Raw genomic sequence first — 22,944 nt, forward strand, 5'->3', positions numbered from 1 at the left:
AGGTATTAGCGTCGCGAGTGTTTAAAGGTACCTAAAGGGTCCATACAAAACTATCTGTATTAGAAAACTCACTTTGTTTTACCAAAGGAACTCGAGTTTTAACAGTCCCTATTTTCAACCGTTTCAAAACCTGCTTTTAGGTAGGTACCGGTTACCACCAACTTGTTTTTCATTTGTGACCAACAATGGCCCAAGTCTTAAAGAAATACAACAAAGGTTTTCTTTCATAAAAGTTTAATTTCATTCAAGTATAGGTAGGTAGGTCCTTACATTCATAGTTAATATTTGCAAAAGAATCTTAATCCTTTATTTACAAAATAAACTTTAAACAGCAATTCACAAAATACAGAAAAAGACTTGACTAAAACAACAAAGTTCAGTAGGTATTATATTATCGCACAAGGGAAGGTCAAAGCAATGTGGATAACAACCTACAACGAGAATCAGATTCTTGAAATGTCCTATCGGTATTATAAAACAAGGCAATAGAAATGGTGTCTATAAGTACGTTTACGTGATTGATCTAGTCGCGGCACAAATGATGTAGACAGCTTCAAAATTTAAGAGAAATTAAAAATAGAAAAAACGTAATAAAAATAAAATTGACGCGTAATTCCTGTAAACGACTACGAGTATACTAAATCCAAACACGATGTGGAATGTTTATCAAATACATCAACATATAAATTAGAAAAAAATGGGGGTATAAATCACTAGTCCTTTTAGTTTTAAACCTAAATTGATTAAACCAGTTCTTAAATTAATGACAATTCTGATGAGCTTAGAACAATTTGATATGGTTTATCTTTTGAATAACATTGTATAAAAAAATCAATGAGTAGGTATTAAGTAAGTACATAAGTTTGTTTGTTAATAAACATTCCACATCGAGTATGGATTTAGTATATAGGTACTCGTAGGTATAATAACTTTCAACTAGGTCGAGTCGTTTAATCGATAACATCTGAAAAACTCATTACATCTGTTGGTGACACTGGACTATAAAATTAGGAGAACCTAGAACACGCCATTTCAATTGCTTTGTTTTTAAGATTTCCGGTTCCAGCCCTAGTCAGTAAATAACCTGAATTTTCTAGAGACCCCACTTTTAGAATCAGCTGTTTTGTTATGAGAAAGTTAATCATCTATATCTATATACATTATACATATATAAAAGAAAGTCCTTGCTGGACCGATTTTCATGGATTTTGATTCGTTGGATTTGTCTCCGCCCCGAATAGCAGAATACATCTTAAAAACAATGGAAGATGATTTCAGGGGTAGGGTATTGTAGGGGTAGGGAAGGGGTAGGGTAGGAATAGAGAAGAAGTGCACATAAGTCAAAGCGAAGCTTGACGGGGTCCGCTAGTTTAACAATAAATACATTATCAATAGTTTTACCAGTTAGTAGGGAATATTATATTACCTTCAATAATAAAATTTTAAATCAAAGGAATGCGTTTGAACAGCATAAAGAATATTTTGCTTTTGGCGTGTAAGTTGTTAAACATACTAAACTATATTTCTATTTGGACAAACACATTTAAGTATAATTCTACCTCAGGAAGTCAGTTTGGCTTGTACAATTAGCTTTGCTGGATTTAGTAGTAAGCCTGACTTTGTCAACTTGATACAACCTTTTCATTTTAAGTTTAGCTTGTCACAACTCTCCGTTGTCACAAATTTTACAACGAACCAGTCTCCCTTCTCTTATGACACAGATCACAAGTGATTTTTTTAGTTTAATAGTCAGGTACTCCTCATAACGGAAATTATAATATAATTATATACTATAATTATTTCTATTTAAAGTGTAAAAAATCAAGCAATACGCATATTTAATACTAGAACTGAATTAATAAATATTTATTAAAACAAATAACATTTCAGTCTTCCAACACCATACTAATCCCTTGATCCCTTTAGTTTCCACTCCACTCGGCTGATCGACACATATCGGCGAGCAACTCTTCGAATTCAACAAGTGAGCTTTCGTGTATAGCAAGATCTTTGGAAAGGTCGTCATTAGCCGTATCCACGTTTTGATTTTCAGTTTTAGTTTCGGGTATTTCATCTGCCAGCTTCAAATGTGGAGCATTAAAGAAATCTTTATAAAACTCGGCTAATTCACGTATTGGATGATTATCAGCAAACGGAAAGTGTAACAGTTTTAATGGTGGTTCATTTTCGCTGCGAAACCCAGGAAACTTTTTCGGCGGCATCTCCAAAGATGTAGGACTTTTTGACATGACATTCATATCTAAATCCTGGGTACTTTTGCAATCTGTAACTTTTTCTTCAGGCGTTTTTGGTCTTGGGGGTGCTCTGCAAATTGGAATGGGCATATTTTCAAGAAATTCTTTTATGACTTTCTGAACAACGATTTCATCCACAAATGCCGCTAATCGAAGTGGCTTGTTCAAATCTACTGGCGAAACTGGTCGAGGATCTCTTTCCTTTTTCTTTTTGGATTCGAAAATTACATGTTTAGGGCTGAGTTCAAAATGATCACTCTTGAGTAGTAAAGTTTTATATGTTTGAGAACGATTTGGAGATATGGAGAAATTAGTTCTGTAAGAAACTGTGAAACAGAGTCCACCCAATGGAGTTTTCAATATGCCAGCTTGGATTTTCTTTACAGAATCTCCAAGAGCTTTCATTTTAGGTTCTCCATTATATACTCTGTAGAATATAGTAAATGATTCTGTACGCTGCTTTCTGGACAAATGATATGCTGGCGTTATTCTTGTAATTGTTATCAAGGATTTTAGCAGTATACCCATTCTAAAGTACACAGTGTTCATAGCCTTTAGTGACGTATCAAATTGTGAATCGTCAAGTTCTAAGGTCCATAACTCGAGGACCATCTCGTCACCATCGTCTGTCTGTACAGAGATTTCTACGTGAAGTTGTGATCGAATAGTTTCGAGGATTCTATCTGAGGGTAACGCATTTTTTGTGGCTTGGTTAACTTCTGGAGAATCCGGTATTTGAAGATTAAACCAATCCGAATCTGATGAATGTGGCTTACTGTTAGGTTCTATTTTAACTCCCTTTCTCGATTCTACAATAACCTGAACTCCTTTGTATGCAAGGAATTTGGCGAACTTTGTGAATTCATTCTTGTCATTTATATTGGAAAATGCTGCGTCCGGCGCCATGTTTACCAGCTACACATAAATACTACAGCTACTAACAAAACGTTCTGATATTAGTTTCTATCCTTCATCTGCAATGCAGGTTTCCACTAGGTTCTTTAAATTGGGGTTTTCCATTGCGGCTGCAATTCTCTCCTTGTCATTAATTTGTTTATTAACTGTAACAAAAGAAAAACATTTGAATAGATTACTTTATTTTATGGGTTACTTTTAACGATTTTTGTGACGATTTGTAACTATGGTACGTACGAGACATGAGTCCATCAGAAATGTAAACAACAGTATAAGCAGTAGGTATTTGTGAAAAAATAAATTCCACGCGGACCAAGTCGCGGACGTCCGCTAGTATGTATGTAAGTAGGTAAAACATTATTGAAGGCAGAAACTTCCGACATTACTGTAAAAGTCAAGGGTACTGGGTACATAATAATAATCTACATTTCCTAGTTAGCATGTTGTGTTGTTTGTTTAAATCTTTATCATAAAATTACAGATAAACTTGTGGATAATGTGTAATGCAATGCATAATATTATAATACTATAAAGCAAGATTATAATAATATATTGTTTATATTTGAAATGTTATGGTTCATCTTAATCATGTTTTATCATCAAAAATATTATACAATAATAAACAATAATAATCATATAAAATCTACATAATAAATGAATAGCTCTTAGGACATAAGGCTAAAACTGTTAGTAGGTATTTATCACTATCAAGTATCACTACATTGTATAAAACAATCAAACATCGCTTTCTCTGTCCCTATATCCCTATGCATGCTTAAATCTTTAAAACTACACAGTGGATTTTGATATGATTATATGTAACATCAATTAAATAGTGGAGAAATACTGTTACTTTTGAGGGTTCTCATGTGATGTCGTAAATACTTAATATCATTTTTTCCGGTTCCATTGCAGGCTGAACCCTACGAGATTTATCAAAACAATGTGCTAAGTATTGTACCTACACATTGAAAAGGTTTACAGAAAACTATGGTGTAAGTCTATCTCTTAAGGATATCCCACAATACCATTTTTTCGTCATTTACTTTTTATTACAAATAATGGCTAATTTTCGAAGCGATTTTAACCCATGCAGCATTAATCCTTATCTAATGAAATACCTTAAATGCATTGTTCATTTAATATAGATCTATATGGCTCTTTACAGTATATGATTGAAATGAATATTTTCAAAGATATATTTAAAAATTGCGGAATGTACCGGCCAGCCGGGGCGGCAGAAGTTCAGTTTTTCTGTAGTGCATTGCATCCGTGCGACGCCGGGGCGGGTCGCTAGTGTATAAATAAGTATATTAAAAAATACCTTAGGAATGTATTTTTAAACATAAATATATTGTAACATAGTTCTCAATATATTAATTTATATTGAGAAGTATATCTTATCATACAGATTTATAACAAAACAACAAAAGTAATTTTCCTTTAACACAAATATGAAATTTAAAATAAATAATTTATACTCGGCAACAAAGTTCATAGCTGATCTAGGACATGTTACCTTATCAATGACACAAAAATAACATTGCAGATAATTTAGAATTATATAGCTTTACATAAGTGCAATTATACTTTGTTAGAAAGAAAGAAGAAAAGAAAGAAAAGATCTTTATTTTTAAGTAATGCCACATATCACATTAAATCTAAATTATAACATATTATGGCTTAACTGTCCACTCAAACAGTGAAGCACTTAAGAATGCCCTGTAATATGTGGCATAACCTAGAAAAAGAGTTTGTTTTAGACAATTTTTTTGAAACTTGTTGTTCTTTTAACACAAAATATTACTTTTTGATAATTTTATTTAGGTACACATATTAAAAAGAAGATAATTAACATTAACTTTAGTATAATTTCAGCAGAGTAATGATGTATACCAATGTATGGTTCAAAACATGGGCTACTGCATGAAGAGGCAGGAATTTTTCATTTTTACAATGTTTACGAATTAATTGAAATTAGAATTACTCTACAGAACACCTTAAAAATATAAATAAAAAACAAGAACAGAAAAGTTTTTAGATCAGAGTATTGTTACAACTTAGGTATCCTAAAAACTTTATAGATAAGGATAAATTTATTTAATATTTTTTTAAAGTAAAACACAAAGTATTACTCTCTTTTGCTGCAATAATATAAAATACATATTTATGATTCTCTTGCTGTTGTTCTACATTTGTCTCTCTTTTCAAGATAAGTTGTGGTGCACATCTGAGCAAGTACATTTTATTAAGTTACATCAAACATCTATTGTTCAATACAGGACTTTTATATTTTGGTATAGATTTTAATATTTGGTATCTTCAGAATATATTTGGCATAATCTTAAAATAGAGATAGATTATACTTGGATTATAAAGCTTACTTTTTATTGTGAAAAATTTCAAGGTTCCCGTGAGATTTGTAAGAAATGCAAAAAATTAAATGAAAAAAAAAGGTGAAAAATGAAAGTTTCTGTGGAAAGAATACTACTAATATTTATTTTCTTAAGTTATTATACTTCACGTTTACATTTGTCCCATTGTGATAACACTATCACACTATAATAATTGTATGGGTGGTATGGACTGATGTTTGATATTCTTTCAAGTAAAATGGATTTGGCAGAAATTTAAAATGTAGACCTCCTCCTCCTTTTTTGACGGCCTCCGTGGCGCAGTGGTATGCGCGGTGGATTTACAAGACGGAGGTCCTGGGTTCGATCCCCGGCTGGGCAGATTGAGATTTTCTTAATTTGTCCAGGTCTGGCTGGTGGGAGGCTTCGGCCGTGGCTAGTTACCACCCTACCGGCAAAGACGTACCGCCAAGCGATTTAGCGTTCCGGTACGATGCCGTGTAGAAACCGAAAGGGGTGTGGATTTTCATCCTCCTCCTAACAAGTTAGCCCGCTTCCATCTTAGACTGCATCATCACTTACCATCAGGTGAGATTGTAGTCAAGGGCTAACTTGTAAAGAATAAAAAAAAAAAAAAAAAAAAATGTAGACCCTGGACTATGAGACTGGCTACTTAAGATTCCAGAGAAATCATGGTTTACACAGAATTAACAAGAAACTGATTACATGTGAAGTTTGCGGGCATCAGATAGATATATAAATAAAACAAAGACTGTTTACAAAAGCTGTAGAGGCAAATATTATAATTGAATTATATACATAATTATTATACTTTGTTTTTGTAAAGTCAATGACCTTTTACTGTTGAAAAGGAAAAATGACTATCCTGTGTTACTTAATGCTTTATAAAACATTTTCATAATTACATTATGGTTTTTCTAACATGTAGACAATTTTTAAATAATGTGTAGATGTAGATTTTAAATACTTCATGCATGCAATCTAATTATTATTATTTCATATCTACATATTTTTAACTTTGTATTATGACCACATCACTTCCCCTAAATAGTGTCATTTGTGTACAAGCTATTACTTATGTAGATGGAAATTAAATAATAATGTAATTCGTTACTCACTTTCATCTTCAGTAGTGTGTGCTCCTTTTTTTATGTAAATATCCAATTTCACAGGGTGGTGTAAAGAACGTTGTATTTTTATCCGTATACACAGTCCAATAAGTGTAGCCAACGAGCAATGGGGCACTGTTGGGTTGTATTCAACCCTTAAAACTGGGACTTTGTCAGCGGTGGGCTCTTTCACGAATATTCCTTCTTCATACACGACCTTCAAATCTTCCAAAGTATTTGGCTTCTCCGGGTCCCGAATAGTCCGCAAAAAGTCTAGAAACACCACAACACTGATTAAAATCACGAATAGTCCAGCAAAACAGTCCAACCTTCTATAATTATAATTCAAAACAAACCATAGATTGTCTCTCTTAGGTCATTATCGTCTTTGTACCCGAGCTCTTGTAATGTTGCACTTTTATCCATATACGCTGATTGAGCGAGCTCCGGTGGTTTTCCTGTGTTCTTCAATGATAACTTCGAGAAGAAAGATATCATGTCGTTGAATAACAACTGTTGTTACGTGCGAACAAACAAGGCAGACATGTTGAGTTGAGTGTTTACAGTTTTAGTGATACGCATACAACTGTTACTGTAAGGTTATCGATATCGATTATCGAACAACGACAACGATATCTATGCTGTTTTGAAAATTTGACAAAATACTCAGTACTTCACCACTAGTCAGTTTTGGTACGATTTGATTGTCAGCTAAAATAAAGATTTTTCTCAAATAGGAACCTATGTTAACTTTAATTTTGTATTTTGGATGCTAATTTTCCAAAATTGCTTACATATTGTTTGAATTTCATTATTCATGTTATTGAAGTTGATATTTTAACTACTTACCATTTTGAAACTGCTTCTATTCATTTAATTTATATGCTATTGATACGAGTAAATGTCTGAGTTAAACGAGTTGGTCTGCACAAATTAGAAATTACTTACTAATACGATAATAAATAAATAATAAAAAATAAAATAAAAATGCCATTTATTTCTTACGAAAAATAAACTAGTTTAAAAAATTCAAGTTTGGTTTATTTATGTCAGTAAAAAATTATTTATTAGTTATTTTAATAGTTAGTGCTTTTTAGATTTATTAAAATACCTAGTTTTAGTTATCTGTTTTAATATTACAGTACAATAATTATTCTGTGTGAACCCCTATTGTACTATTTGCATCCAGTTTGGACCTGTTGTTCATTTTATTTCTAACTAATACAATAGTCCAAAGGTTAAGTGGTCGGACCATCATCACCACCGAGAGATAAATTCTATTTCGTACCCACTCCTATATATATATATTATAATACAGTTAGACTCTATTAGGAGTGGGTACGATTCACACTCCTATTCCAACTAGTTAGAGTGGAATGGGAATTTCGGTCTTATTAAAAAAACTTATTTTAGAGTTTGGCTACTGAAAGTAGAGACTGAAATCACCTGGTAAATTAAAAAAAAAAAATATCTACTAATTGCAATTATCAAACTTGAGTTATTTAAATATTTGCAATATTGTTTTGGGAACGCCCATCATTTATTTTTAAATTTACCGGTCGATTTCAGTCTACTTTCATTAGCCAAACTGTATATAAAAAGGATAGTGTTTAGTGTTTTCGTCGATAGTCGATAAAGAATAATTAATAATATAGTTAAGCCCTATAGCTATCAATATTCGATTCCTACGTGTTACGTGACAGATAGAAAAAAAGTTAAAAATTCGATTCATGCAGATCTAATTGAATGTACATGAATGCCATAATTTAAATTTTAATTACATAATTATAATTTAGGTAATTAGTAGCAAAATATAATAAAATGGTTTGTTCCTACAAACAACCATCTCATTAATTCAAATATAGCATCAGCGCCATCTACTATGTGTATGAGAAAACGGTAGTTTTTCAATGATTTTCTATTAAAGTCAATACTATCAAAATTGGACTATATTATGTGCGTTGTAGCATGGTGTGGGTGACAGTTGCCCTAAGACGTTCATGACACGTACTATTACCTATCGTGAATTACGACAAACTTTGAAGAGTGAAACGAACTGTCATGTCACCCGTACCATGCGCAAGGACTGTTTACAACTATCGACTCAGTCTGGCAAGTTTGTTGATGACACTCCCATGATATGCGGGCGACGGGAGGAAAGATTGCGCAGGTGTGAAATCGTGCGTGCGGGGAAGTCAGGTGCAACCATAGATTTAAGAGTCAGTACAAGTACGGTGCAGTGCATCAGTCTTGGGTTTCTCATTCATCGCTACACGCCCCCCGGCCCGCGCGGACTATCGGGCGTGTTACGAATGAAGTTGCCAAGCTATACATTATTATTTGCAGTTTCGGTTATAATTGACGCAGTTGATAAAAAATAGATCAACACTACAGAGCCTGCAAGAAACACTCTAAAGTGCTGCCTGTATGTTATCAAATCAATGCTTTGGTTTCAAGCCTCATTTGCCTACAATTTACAATGGCACAATGTCACATTGGTGTTGAAAAATTGGGTAGCAAAGCTAACATGGGTTATAAAAAAACTAAAAACATACTTATAAAGTAATTTTATTAGAATTTTTTGAAAGATTTCTTGGAGCCCTTGCCCTTTGAAACCTTAAGAACATTGAAGCGTACAGTTTTGGAGAGCGGCCTGCATTCACCAATCGTCACGATGTCGCCAAGTTCCACATCTCTGTAAAGAAAAATGGAATTAAGAATGTCATAATTAAATATTTGTTAATTCAAGTATAATTTACTGAAATCAGAAATTGGGTTTGTACACTGTTTATCGTCAATTGGTGATCGGAAGACCGTCGTGTGGGTATCATCATACAAAATATAAAATACATCCCAAAAATTTAATTTTTTAAAATAAAATTTTCAATCCTAGAGGGTTTAAAACTATGTAATCATCCTAATCCTAATTAAAGATTGAAATAAACCAAACCTGAAGCAAGGTGACAGATGGACAGACATATTTCTGTGGCGCTTCTCAAATCTGTTGTACTTGGGCAGGTAGTGAAGGTAATCTCGCCTGATGACAATGGTTCTTTGCATCTTCATCTTCTGCACAACCCCAGTGAGGATACGTCCACGGATGGACACATTACCAGTGAATGGGCATTTCTTGTCTATGTAGGTACCTTCAATTGCCTGTAAAATTTTAAAATGAAGTCTATTATTTAAGTTGGTGATTTGTTTATCACTGGGGTTGTATAAAAATATTGCTATAGGAAATAACAGCTATTTATAATTTTATGTAATAAAATTACTAAGCACAAATGTGTAAATTACCAAAAAGTGTATTGATTTAAGCATCAACTCTATAAAAATAATGAAAACTGATATATCATTAATTTGAATAATATACTTTAGGTGCAATAAAATAATTACTTTAACAGTTGCACTAAGTTATATTAGAAATAGCCATTATTTCAAAATAATAATCAGAATTGGGTTGAAACACTGTCTTCATCATTTAGTGTTCAGAAGACCGTCGTGTGAGTTTCATCATTCAAAAAGTCTTTGTATAAAACTTTGCCCTCAAGTTTTTATAATAAAAATAAATATTAAAGCAAACTGATATGCATGGTTAATAATCCCCATAATACACCTCCACCATGTTTACAAAACAGTAATATTTTACAGAAGTAGGTATAATAGCACTTAGCAGAAACTAATAAATCTTAGCATTACAATGATAAATAATACTTATACTTAGCATAACATGCATATCCAGACATGCAATCTTATTTCCAAAAATAATTACATAGAATACAAAATCATAATGTTTTATTACTGTTTAGTAATATTACATTTGATATTTTTTTTTTGTATTCCATTAAATTATCATATGTGTAATTTACTTTAACTATTATAATAATAATAATAATATAACCCAGATTTTAGCCTTATTTACATGGACCAGCACCTATACACAGAGAGAACATTTAACTATAATAAAATGAAAATAGTTTTAAAATGTATTAAAATTTGTTTAGTGGAATTCAAGATCAAATTATTTTGAGTATTTATTCAATTCACACAAGAGCACACAAATTCAATTTCTGATTGCAAATGGGACAAATAACAAGTCTTCATTGTATACTATCTAAAACAATATTAGTTAATTGATTGGATGAGAGACAAATGTGTACAGTACTTGTATTGTGAACACATTTGTTATGTATTTAATTTAATAATATTAAAACATTAAAAATTGTAACAAGTTAATTGTTCTACTCTGCAAGAACCACTGTTAGCGACGAAGAAGCCACCGTTGCCACCGATGCCAGATAAAATTATAAACTCAGACCTCTCTTGGAGTCTTGAAACCTAGACCAACATTCTTATGGTGTCTCATATCTTTCTTCTTCATTACCCCCTTCCGGTTGAGGAACACCGTCGCCTGTTTCTGAAACGCTTTCTCTGTCTACAGAGAAAAAAACACACAGATTAAATTCACTCCCATGCGTTACCTCTCTTGGCGTCTTGAAACCAAGACCCACGTCTTTGTGGTATCTCAGTGGTTTCCTGCTTCGTTTAACACCAATGCCTTTTTTACGGTTCAAGAAGACAGTTGGTTGCTTTTGAAAAGAACGCTCAGTCTGGAATTTGATTGACAATAAATATTAGTTAGGCAACCTAATTTCTAAAAGATATGTCATTGGTTATTCTTTTTCTTCCAACATTATTTGTTAGTGCCACAAATTCCAGACAATTAATTTGAACAAGAATATATATTATTTTAATATAAATAAACCACATATTGTACGTAATTTCTCCATTTGTTTTTTAGATAAATTGGTACCTACCCATTAAAATTTCGTTTCTATTTTGTTACAGGAGTAAAATATAACCCTACTATGTTTACAACTTTTTACTTTGCGGTCATGTAAAAATAATGGTACTCATTTATACCAGTAATTTTAAAAAGTATTTTAATACTGTGAAATCTAGATTAATGAATTTTATGTAAAATTTACAAAAATAAATCATGACCAAACCCCACGTGGATAGGATACTACTAAATTACGAGTATTTTGGTTGCACTTTCACAAAGTTAATATTTTCACATATAAGGTATGATAGGTTATCACTTATTTTGTCAATTATTAACAGAAATTCTTTGAAAAAACACATTTTACATCAACAAATTCGGCACCTACCTGATCCGCCATTTTGCTTGACAATTAAAAGAAATGAACAAAGTTGCCACTTGCAAACTTGTGCTGACTGCCACAGATTAATAGATGCTGTTGTGTGTCGTAGGGCACAGAACACTAATACTCTCCTAAAGGTGACCACTCATTGACAATTTTTAGTTGGCCGATAGTTGGACGACTATTAAATTGTGCGTGATTTAGTTGGACAGATGTGCGGGCTGCTTAGACCATTAAAAAGTATGGACCTGTTTCGCACCCAAATTCACCAACAACAAAGTGTAACAGAAGGTGGGAGAAGTAAAATAATATTTTCACTGTAAACAAATTTATTCAATAACAATTTCAGCATAGCTTCCGCTATAATGTTAATAATACACGCTGACGGTAGTATATGAATAAATCTGCCAAACAACCCTCTATTTTATAATATTTGCAAAGTTAGTGTCTACTGTAATTGGTAACACGAAAATGTTTACAATACAAGTACGTTTTAATAATAGTTCCGGAATATTATTATACAAACCAAACGTTATAATTCTATCTAAAACACATTAATTAATTAAAGGAGATTTATAACGATCGCAAAATAATATTACTTCTCTTATCTTTTACTTTATTTTTAAGTTTTTTATGCTATTCAATTACACAAACCAGCATTTTTTTTTTTATATTCTTTACTAGTTAGCCCTTGACTACTATCTCACCTGATGGTAAGTGATGATGCAGTCTAAGATGGAAGCGGGCTAACTTGTTAGGAGGAGGATGAAAATCCACACCCCTTTCGGTTTCTACACGGCATCGTACCGGAACGCTAAATCGCTTGGCGGTACGTCTTTGCCGGTAGGGTGGTAACTAGCCACGGCCGAAGCCTCCCACCATCCAAACTTTTAGGGAGCTCTTTACACGACGAAAACGATTACAACAATGAAACATTGATTCTATAGCAACAGTTTTTACAAAAGCGTTAGATCATTGATTTTTGATCTTTGCCAGAGGAGTAACGGCCAGCGAGGCAGGTCCTGTTATTAATGGTCGAAGTTGGCGAGTATCTATATTGCGTACAAATGATAAGGCTCAAAAGACTTAGAACTCAGAGCCGTAAAGTCAGTCTATACAATAAAAATAGATTCTGTCAAAACTATGTCAAATGGCGAATTGTTATGAAAATAATTCAACAAAAAATATTCTAAAATTTTGCTCAGATTGTTCATTTTAAATATTGTATTCTTTTATTTTTTTCATGAATTGGTTCTTTTTATTTTAATTTTATAAATACAAAGTGTTTAGTCCGACCGTTTGTGCTAGAGCAATGTGTTCAGTAAAACCATTTGTTTTTCGTTAGCGAATTATATTTTGGTTGATTTACTATGGAAGAAGTGAGGCAGCTAGTGCAGGAAGAAGGCAGAGAGGCGAGGAATCTTGTAGCTTTCCACGTTGCCGTAGATACTCCAGGTAAATCAATAGACATAATTGATATATATTGGTAATATTCTATACGTATCAATACGTTTTAGAAGGTACTATGACCGCATCAAATAAGTCGTCGTGGGCGTTACTATGTTTTTCATTACAAATAATCCTCATGCGACTCATACAAATCCTTGCTTTTGTATGAACCCTTAAAAACAAATGCATAGTAGGTACTTGATATCCTTTGTTGATACTAACTAACTCTGTCTATGTCTGCACATCTAAAAAATCTTTGTGATTGTTTATATACATCTTAAAACATAAATAAAATTAAATAAAAATAAACATATAAGGTAAGTAGGTATGTAATTTCTAATAAGATTTTTTTTGTTTTTCTTCTCTTCTCTTTTTTTTAATGTTTAATAAAGTACTGAGCGATTTTATCTGGCTATAGTTTAAAAACAAAATTGCTTATCTAGGCTGATATTATAAGGTTTGTGGTATTGTCTATATCTAGTGAACCAATTTTGAATATTTTTGTACCACTAGAAATAGATGTTTATATTTCTTAGCAATTATTTATTCCCATATTCTTGATTCACGAAAACAAGAACTACACAGGTGAAACCGCTAGGCGTCTGCCAGTTTTTATATAAATTCATAATAGCTATCTAACTAAAGAACCTTTTACAATATAAGTATTTTTGTTTATTTTCATAGAATGTTATTTTTTGACTAAAATATCACCATGTTAGATTTAGTTAAAATAGTAAGAACTAACTCTGTAAGGTTACAGTTTATTCAAATTTTGACTTATTTCCATGTGAAGAGTAAAATGACATCTTGTGACATATAGACATTTTGTCTACCAATAGAGATAGTTTAGAAATTGTTGCTGTCTTTTTTGTCCCATAACAATAAAAGAGAGAGCTATAGTATTCATGTATCTTCTATTGGTAAACAATATGACCAGATCATCACCAGATATCTTGTGGTATGCATACTAGGCTTAATGAATAATCATTTGACTGTACTTTATCTCGTCTCAGAGGCATGAAAAAATTAATAAAAAAATCTCTCTATTTCTAATAAGCTTAAAAATAAATATCTTGGTAAATATTTTTATTAGGAATAGACAGATAAACAAACACCACATCTGTTTATCAACTATAGCAGTGGACTTTGTATAATGTATTTGTCTGAATTAACTTGGTATAGCAACAATATTTTATACTATATATGATTATCACGATTCATAAGCGGGGTCCACGAAAATGTATCTGGGTTCATACAAAATGAGGAGTTTTCTAAATAAAATAAGTTTTGTGAATTGATTGCTTGCTTGTGCTGCGAGTGGATATCTAAAATTAAAGTTGCTTGAAATAATGCTTTTTGCCTAGACAATTTCCATAAACCTAATCACATTTTTTGTTGAGTTTTGGATAGAAATTTAGTAGGAGGTCCACCGGAACCAGTTAAATTTGAAGGTGGTCTATGAGAAAAAATGTTTGTGAACCTCTGGGCTATTATATGCAATTCGGTGCAAAAGCGTTCTGGCGCTTCAATCTCCATCCAACAAGATAGAAGTAAAACCGTTAGTTAGTTGGAAGGAGTGCAACATAATTTGCTCTATTCCCCATCTCTTCTTTTTGTTCAAGTCCTTCAACACCTGGCTGTGCATAGATAGGGCTGAAACAAAGTTTTTAGTTATTAGACAATTAAAAAAAAGGTACTTTTCACCATTAGAACAGAACTCACAATAGTCTCAGTAGTCTTACAGTAAAGAGATCAGACTCGTCACTCTGACATTGAGATTCGATACCCCAACCACTGGTCAGACTTAAGTCTTTTCCAACTAGTTGGAAGGGACCAGGAATATTGGTCATATTTAAAAGATATAACAAATATTCTTATAAAAGAAAGAAGAAGAATAATTCCTACAAAGCGTACTCATTATAGTGATCATTACTGTAACTTAAAACATCTCACGATCACTCATTTCCTGTTCTGTTCTGTTCTGTTCTGTTCCTTGTCCTGGGTTAGTTTCCCGGCTGGGCCGATTGAGATTTTCTTAATTGGTCCAGGTCTAGTTGGTTGGTAGCTTCGGCCGTAGCTTACCACCCTACCAGCAAAGACACCGCCAAGCGATTTAGCGTTCTGGTACGATGTGTAGAAACCGAAAACGGGTGTGAATTTTCATCCTCCTCCTAACCAGCCAGCTTTCATGTTAGACTGCATCATCCCTTACCATAAAGTGACAAGAGCTAACTTGTAAAGAAAAATAAAAACACTCATTCTCAACTTGCCAACCTGCAATGGAGCAGCGATTCCTCTGAGGAGGCTTTCAAATAAGCTGATTGTGACTGACTGACATAATGATCTATAAACGCACAGCTCAAACCAATGGACGGACCAGGCTGAAATTTGGCTTGCAGGTAGATTTTATGACATAGGCATCCACTAAGAAAGGATTTTGATCAATTCTACCCCCAAGGGGATAAAATAAGGGTTGAAAGTTTGTATGGAAAGTCCTACATTTTCAGAGTTACAGTTATAGAAATTTGTTCATGAATCATGAAAAAAATAGAAATATAACGTGATTCATTAATTTTTAAATTTTAATCATTAAAGTGGTGAAATAGGGGTTGAAAGTTTACATTGACTTCCACGCGGACAAAGTCGCGGTCGTCCGCTAGTCACTTAATAAACAAGAGAAGATATTTACCTATACAGTATTGAGTAATTCTAAGAAGGTGCCATATAAAATCAATAGGTGTAAATATTTAACGTGGCTTCAGCTCCATATGTCGTAACAAAGTTATCGATTGTCTGTTAGGTTTCTATTTATAAATTGTATGCTTTTAAATCGGTTTGAGAACTTCGTGACTGTGAGCCGTAAAATAGATACTTATATCTAGTCTTGGTGTTCAACTTGAGTAAAATCTATCACTGTATGGGCCATAATATCGCTGTATTGGCCATAATATCGAGGAAAAGCACGCTTATGTAATCTGGAAGTCGTGTTCGTGAATTTTAATTATTAGAGTTGAATATTTATTTTTTTACCAAGTTCAAAAAAAGGAGGAGGTACTCAATTCGACGCGTATGTTTTTTTTTTGACAGTGATGCATTAACTAAAGCTGTGTGATGCATCACCTAAAGTGATGCATTAAATCATATTTTTTTAAGATTTACGGTTCTTTCAGAAACGACTTTAATTAATACGCCACTGCTTGACACCGCCGCGCAAACACACACACACTTTCGCCGTTATAATATTAGTGTGATGTACACTTACATACATACGCCGATCGCAGACGAGATCGCCGACACCAAAAACTCGCGATCGGTTGTGTGCAAAATTTTTATGAAAATAAGAATATAAAAATATTTGCCCAAAGCAAGTTGCTAGAAATCTTCAAAACATGCTAAATCAAATAAAACTTGTAGTGGAAAACATGCCAATGATATCTCTTGTCAAGCAAAAAGCACTTTCTAACTGCTGATGTCCTTATGTTTTCTTAAAACTAAGGTTGCCTTTAAGAAATCACTCCTTAGCGTAAGGCCGCCTTTTGTATCCTGATATATTTATTACATGTTTCTATTATGTTATTATTGTGGTGTACAAGGTATAAATAAATAAATAGTTATCAAAAGTTTCTTTTCCACAGCCCGAGTATCTCGCAAACCGCCTCGTGCCTTGCCCCCCGCACGCCGCGCGCCTCCGCGGGCGACGCGGCTCCGGTCTGCCTCCGCCGGCCGCGACAAACGCTCCGAACTGCGAGCTCGTTATTGGGCTTTGTTGTTTGGAGATTTGCAACGAGCGGTAAGGCCTTTTTAGTTGTTGTAAATTATGGTATAGTGAGCTTATCGTCATAACTTGAAAAAAAAAGAAAAATCGTCAAAATTAAAGAGGACTTTTGGCCGGTGTAAATAATAAATTAATGTGTGTTGTTTTTTAAAAGCAACAGTTTAACTTACCAGCTAGAAAACACAACTAAAGTAATTCTTAATTTGGTTTTCATTACAATTATGATCTGGAATACAAATGTGTTGTTATTCATATCTGTCACATATTTCAGGTTGGTGAAATTTACAACACAGTGGAGACTCATGAAAATCTTAATGAATGCCAAGAAGTTATTCTAGTGCTTGAGAACTATACTCGTGATTTCAAGGCTTTGGGAGAATGGTTTAGATTAAAATGGGAATATGACAATACACCTCCGCCGCACAGACCTCAGAGCTTAGCGTGGGAGATAAGAAAGACTGATTTTGTAAGACCAGAATCGAGACGTACTTTTTCTGTAAAAACTTCACCATCTGTATCGGGAAAGAATAGTCCAAGTTTGTCTGGGTATAACACTCCGAGTGGCAAAAATAGCCCTAATTTAACCGGAAAGGCTAGTCCAGGTAGCGGTAAAATTAGTCCGAGGATATCATCTAACTCAAGTCCAAAGGCAGCTGTTGAGTTTTTCAGTAATAAGATTGTAACTTCTAAAATAACAGCTAAACCTGAGCCAATAATTGCTAAAGAAACTTCTCGGCTATCTGATATTAAAGAAAAAGAGTTCAAGGAACCTCTCGATGAAACTGAAATTGAAAAAAAAGTTCTGAATAACAAAGAGATTCATCATAACAAGCAGGAACTAAAAACTGTAACTATTGAAGTAGGAACAGCAAAAGAACATAAAAATGTTTGCCCAAAGAAAGTAGTTATGAAATCTTCTAAACATGCTAAATCAAATAAAACTTGTAGTGGAAAACCTGCCAACGATATCTCTAGTCAAGCAAAATCAACTACTGCTCAGTTAAATGCAATGGAGAATGAATATTTGAATAAACAGATTAATGAAAACGAATCAAAGAATAACAATACCATTAATAAAGACATCGAGAAAGAAAATTCTATATTTAACAAAAATTCTGATACTGTTAATATAAATGAAAAAATCGAGACAACAAATGGGGAAAAATATAAAATTTTGACTGAATCACCCACAAAATCCGAAGAAAATTTTGCAGACATATCAAATGAAAGCTCACCTAAATTTGATACTGAAAAAGTACAAGTAGACGTTAATAAAGTTAAATCTGAAGTTATTGAAATCTCTGCGCAGGATTATAGCACATCGAATGGTGCAGTAGATACGGTGATTGTTTGTAACACCACTAGAAAAGAAATAAAAAATATTGAAGTTAAACAAGCATCTGACACAAACGAAGCTGTATTAAATGAAAAATTACAACCTGATAATATTGTAACCGTTAATATTCAGCCGAATCAAGTAGATGAAAAACCAAATATTTGTTGTAATAATGAAACTGAAACAAAGAAAACCGTAGCTGAAGAGAAATTAAATTTCAAAAATGATGACGAGAAAGTTGTGTACGACGATCTTAACATTATAAATGATATACTCAAAGAAACACTACTAAATAATAAAACAAAATTTGAACAAAATAAAATGAAGGTTGATGATGACGTAAAAATAGATGACATTCTAAATATAATCTCCGAAATACAGAGCTCAATAAAAGACATTGATATAAACAATTGTGAAATCAATAACCATGCAATGAATGATCCCATAGAGATTCCAAAAGATGCAGTTCTTGAGGCAGGGTATCTAATAACAATTAGTACAGATGGTTCGAATGAAGTATCTATTGTAGATACAATGAAAAGAGATCATGATTTGAAAAAAAATGATATCAAATCTTGTCCAGAAATGAAAACAACTACTAAACCAGCTTATTCGCAAGCAGCTGCTAAACCTAAAATATCTACACAACCAACAAAAGTCGAAATGAAAACTCCAACAAGGTTAGCTCGAAGTTCTACAGTTGTAGAAATCCGTCCTAATATTGTTCCTAAAACACAACGTTCATTCCAAAAAAAGAATCAAGCCAGTAAATGCAGTTATCCATTTAATTTAACAACTGGTCGAAGTAGTCTTTTTGATGGCACACCTAACATACCCAATAAGGGAGCTATTCCGAAACGACCACTCAGTAGAAGTAATCAAATAGCATCGAGTGACATAAAAAGTAAGGATATAACTAAGAAATACCCCCCGAGACCAAATTCATTAAAAGTTACTGAAAAAATAGATAAAAAAGAATCATGTTCAACCCTACTGAAAAATAAGGATACTAAAGATTATAGCAGTTCTGATACAGTTGTACCACGAGGTGACATGTCTAGAATTGAATCGAGTGAGAGTATAAAAACTCTTGTACCTGAAGATCATAATACTTTGCAAGATGTTGCAAATTCCATTGAAGTACTTAATATCGACAATAGTAAGACTGATAATGAAGGTTGGCTTACAGTTAAATCCCGGCGTCTGAGTCGAGAGTCAAAAAAGAATTCTAAATCACATTGGACTAATAGATTTCATCAACCATCTGCAACAACAAGTTTACCTACTTTGAACATGTTGGAATCCCCTAAAGAAGAAACCAAAAGTATCGTTGATTCTAAAGACGTTAAAATTGATCGAGCGAAATCCGAACAACCTCAACTCGTAGAAACACAGCCACAAAAGGTAGATAAGCGTAAGTCAGAAAAACGCTTGCCAAATGAAACGTTGATTAGTAACGACACAGAGGTAAAAGATAAAAACGAGATCTCCAACTGTCAACTAGACACGAGAAATAAAAAGCTGCCTTCAAGTACTAATGTTGGAAATTTACCAAAGACCGAGAAGGTCGCAATAGTTTCTGGCAAGCCGAAATCTGAGAACAAGAGAGACCCATCAATGATTAGACAGAAATCAGATGTAACTGGTTTAAGAACTAAATCATCGAGAAATAAAGTGCTAACTAAAAGAGCAGAAAAAGTAAAAGATTGTCAGAAATGTGATGATACTTCAGAGTTGACAAAAAACCGCTTGCATTCATCTTTGGAAAGTCTAACTACTGCATTAGCCAGATCGCAAGAGAGTACGGAAGATGTTTTCGACTTCGACAAGTGGAAAGCAGAATTTAAAACTACTTTTAAATATTTAGAAGATGATGACCAAATGTCTGATCAGAATGAGATATTAAAAGCGGCAGATCCTTCAGAAATGTCTGAAATAGCAGAGATGACTTCACAAATCGAGGAGAACGAAAGAATAATAAGTTGGGCCTTAGATTTCCAATCAGAAGTTGATCAGAGGAAGTTATGTGAGGAGGAAGATTTGTTGAATAGACAGATTATGGAACTGCAACAGGTTTCTGATATTGACATAGATACAGAAACCGATGAAACAGAAGTAAGTTAATACATTTTTGTAACTAAATAAAAAAATAACAAGATCACATATCACAATTAAATTTTATTCTTTGATTACAGACTGATGCAGAAATTCTTTGTGAAGATCGTCCAGTGCAAGTGTGCCCAACAGAAAATTTAGGAACACTGACAGCGAGCCTAGAAGACCAATACGAAACTGCCCTCGCTGGTATGTCTTGGGCAGAACGAGTTGATACTTTGGTTGTATTAGAAGCATTGGTTGCTAGAGACCCTGGTAAGACATTTTTGAATTACCTTAAAAGCGTATTTATGCATCTAGTTGGTTAAAATCCTTAAACTGTCGATCGATACATTTAATTTGAATTCCTTAATACTAGTTGGCTAAAACCTTTAACTTTAAAACGATACACATGACATAGTACGAGTAATTAGTTTGTAGACTTAGTATAAAAGTTTTTCAGCTGCAAGAGTCACTGTCTGTTCATAAGTACAAAGATGTTTGCAAAAAACCGCATAATTGGAATTCAAGATAGATTTTTTCAATAAAATACATTTATTTTTTATATTTTTAGTCTTTATACTATCCCAAAGATGTTATACACTTTACTAAATAACTAAAAAAATATATACTGTTGTGAGATATATACTGGCTTTAATTTGAATCACATACATTACTGCTCTTAAACTGCCTGTAACCGGCTCTGTCACAAAATCCGTTTTTAGCGGACGTCTACTAACTATAAACTACATCCCTGTCAATTTTCATCTTTGTACATCAAGCGGTTTTCGATATTTCATGATGAGTGAGAGACCTTTCTCTTTTATATATTTAGATTCCTTGTTTGGTCTCTCTGCGTTTAGGTTTTTTTATTGTGTGTTCCTGTGGATTCTTCACTATTATTTGGCCCTTTGTGGACTTGTCCTAATTTTTGCATTGGGGTAACTTTTTAAATTATCTTATACACATATACTTCATCATGATATTATTGTTGTTGAGACGTGATAGCCTAGTGGATATGGTCTCTACCATCTATTCAAAGGGCGTTCGTTCGAATCCGGTCCGGGGTATGCACCTTCAAATTTTCAGTTATATGCATTCTAACCTGCACACCTGAGAATTTTCTTAATTCTCTAAGTGTGTGAAGTCCGCCAATCTGCATTGGCTTGAGAGGAGGCTCGCGCTCTACAGTGAGCTGAATATGGGTTGTTAGTGATGATGTTATTGTTTACAGGAAGAGCCCAACAACTTCATGCCAAGCTGTCACAAGGTATTAAACGCCGGGGTAGTTTACAAGATGCATTGAGAAGGTATATTAGTTTCGAATATTATTTCCTTGCATGCGCGAGAAATATAGATTCTATAATTGAGACTAGTTTTGGTATTCGAGGAAACAATAAGTTTTTGCTCAAATGTTAGGGACTTAACACAATACTGAGTTATGGCTGCTGTTCCCTCCTTTTGAACTATTCGTTCCTATTCTAACACAGTGGTTACGACTGATTATTATAAAGGAAGCGCAATATTGATGATATTTAAAAGGATTTTTTTTCTCATAGTAATTAATGATTTTTTGCAAAGTAAATAAAAGGTCGTGAGGTCGTGGGTCTGGTTCTCAGCTCGGGAGAGGTTCGGATTTTATAGTATTTAAATTGGCTTTGCTCTGGTTTAGTGATAGGCAGATTAGGCTTCAGTAGTGGCTCATTACCACCTTAACATCCTTTACGAAGAGGATGAAGATGATGGTGGTGATGATGGCGATTACAATAATGATGATGATGATGATGATGATGATGATGATGATGATGATGATGATGATGATGATGATGATGATGATGTATTTTTGTTTACAGACTTCAAGCTAAACAAGCTAGAGCAGAACGCCAGAGGCTTGAGTATCAAACAGAGAGAGCGAAAAGGATACATCAGCTTTTAGGACGTGTTGAAGAAGTCAAGGTGATAGCAAACTTTTTGTAAATTTATTGTGGCTAATTAAATAGAGTTCGATACTGTACTATATACTGAGTCACTATCAATACACATCTGAAATATTCCATCTTATTCACTTTATCTGTATATGTCACCGTAAGATTCTAAAATACGTTAGTTTATAATCTCACTCGTGATATTATAATCTGCCGTCTTATTGTGAACTGAAAATACTGATTACAATTTAACGTGTTATTTTTCGGTATATTATAATCTATAGGAAGTGAAACCGTCAAATTGCAATCTTAAAACTTCAACTGTCCGAACTTGCCCCTGATTGGTCGGCCTTACAGCAGCGCGTTCTGTATCCATAGAGTTAGGAATGAAACACATATGTCAGTCAAATAAAATACTTCAAGAATTGTGACATCACATATTTATTTAAAGACTAAAGACTAACCTAAGTGCCACCCGATCTGTCATGTTCTGTCATATCTTCAACTGGATTACTAAGGACTCAAAAAATATTTAAAAGAGAATGC

General features: G+C 33.4%; 4 protein-coding genes across 5 annotated transcripts in view; 1 reads left to right on the top strand and 3 right to left on the bottom strand.

The window, feature by feature from the left end:
* Window positions 1-217: 217 nt before the first annotated feature.
* LOC128198004 (autophagy-related protein 13 homolog) lies at window positions 218-3,161 on the bottom strand. The gene has a single exon (XM_052886697.1). The coding sequence runs from the start codon at window positions 3,159-3,161 to the stop codon at window positions 1,923-1,925; it is 1,239 nt and encodes a 412-aa protein (XP_052742657.1). The 3' UTR covers window positions 218-1,922.
* Window positions 3,162-3,176: 15 nt separating this feature from the next.
* On the bottom strand, window positions 3,177-7,229 carry LOC112048850 (MIP18 family protein galla-1). The gene is made up of 3 exons (XM_024086531.2): window positions 7,011-7,229; window positions 6,664-6,927; window positions 3,177-3,316 (listed from the first exon to the last, which is right to left on the bottom strand). Exons 1-3 carry the CDS (start codon window positions 7,150-7,152, stop codon window positions 3,219-3,221), a joined length of 504 nt encoding a protein of 167 aa, XP_023942299.2. The 5' UTR covers window positions 7,153-7,229; the 3' UTR covers window positions 3,177-3,218.
* Window positions 7,230-9,206: 1,977 nt separating this feature from the next.
* LOC112048857 (40S ribosomal protein S11) lies at window positions 9,207-11,894 on the bottom strand. 2 transcript variants are annotated; one of them, XM_024086541.2, is made up of 4 exons: window positions 11,826-11,894; window positions 10,973-11,089; window positions 9,605-9,810; window positions 9,207-9,349 (listed from the first exon to the last, which is right to left on the bottom strand). In XM_024086541.2, exons 1-4 carry the CDS (start codon window positions 11,835-11,837, stop codon window positions 9,226-9,228), a joined length of 459 nt encoding a protein of 152 aa, XP_023942309.1. In that variant the 5' UTR covers window positions 11,838-11,894; the 3' UTR covers window positions 9,207-9,225. The 2 variants fall into 2 exon arrangements, with proteins under 2 accessions (XP_023942309.1, XP_023942308.1); XM_024086540.2 differs by lacking the exon at window positions 10,973-11,089 and adding an exon at window positions 11,136-11,264 and having other exon boundaries at window positions 11,826-11,852.
* A 1,055-nt stretch (window positions 11,895-12,949) lies between these two features.
* LOC112048863 (S phase cyclin A-associated protein in the endoplasmic reticulum) overlaps window positions 12,950-22,944 on the top strand; it is a 63,687-nt gene continuing 53,692 nt past the window's right edge. The window contains exons 1-6 of the mRNA XM_052885816.1: window positions 12,950-13,274; window positions 16,904-17,058; window positions 17,315-20,494; window positions 20,575-20,749; window positions 21,708-21,783; window positions 22,327-22,429. Coding sequence (XP_052741776.1) covers window positions 13,190-13,274; window positions 16,904-17,058; window positions 17,315-20,494; window positions 20,575-20,749; window positions 21,708-21,783; window positions 22,327-22,429 — 3,774 coding nt within the window. The 5' untranslated portion in view covers window positions 12,950-13,189. The remainder of the gene's footprint in view (window positions 13,275-16,903; window positions 17,059-17,314; window positions 20,495-20,574; window positions 20,750-21,707; window positions 21,784-22,326; window positions 22,430-22,944) is intronic.

This window comes from Bicyclus anynana, chromosome 2, assembly GCF_947172395.1.
Source record: "Bicyclus anynana chromosome 2, ilBicAnyn1.1, whole genome shotgun sequence".
In the NCBI taxonomy this organism is placed as follows: Eukaryota; Metazoa; Arthropoda; class Insecta; order Lepidoptera; family Nymphalidae; genus Bicyclus; species Bicyclus anynana.

Bases quoted from the DNA above. Each gene is read 5' to 3' on its own strand.
- LOC128198004 (XM_052886697.1), bottom strand. From the start codon at position 3,161: ATGGCGCCGGACGCAGCATTTTCCAATATAAATGACAAGAATGAATTC.
- LOC112048850 (XM_024086531.2), bottom strand. From the start codon at position 7,152: ATGATATCTTTCTTCTCGAAGTTATCATTGAAGAACACAGGAAAACCA. The intron at 6,928-7,010 runs GTTTGTTTTGAA...TGGTGTTTCTAG, and splicing joins CCTAAGAGAGACAATCTATG to ACTTTTTGCGGACTATTCGG. The intron at 3,317-6,663 runs GTGAGTAACGAA...CTTTTGTTACAG, and splicing joins ACACACTACTGAAGATGAAA to TTAATAAACAAATTAATGAC.
- LOC112048857 (XM_024086540.2), bottom strand. The intron at 9,811-11,135 runs GTAACGCATGGG...AAAATTTTACAG, and splicing joins GTTTCAAGACGCCAAGAGAG to GCAATTGAAGGTACCTACAT. The intron at 9,350-9,604 runs GTTTGGTTTATT...TTTTCTTTACAG, and splicing joins CATCTGTCACCTTGCTTCAG to AGATGTGGAACTTGGCGACA.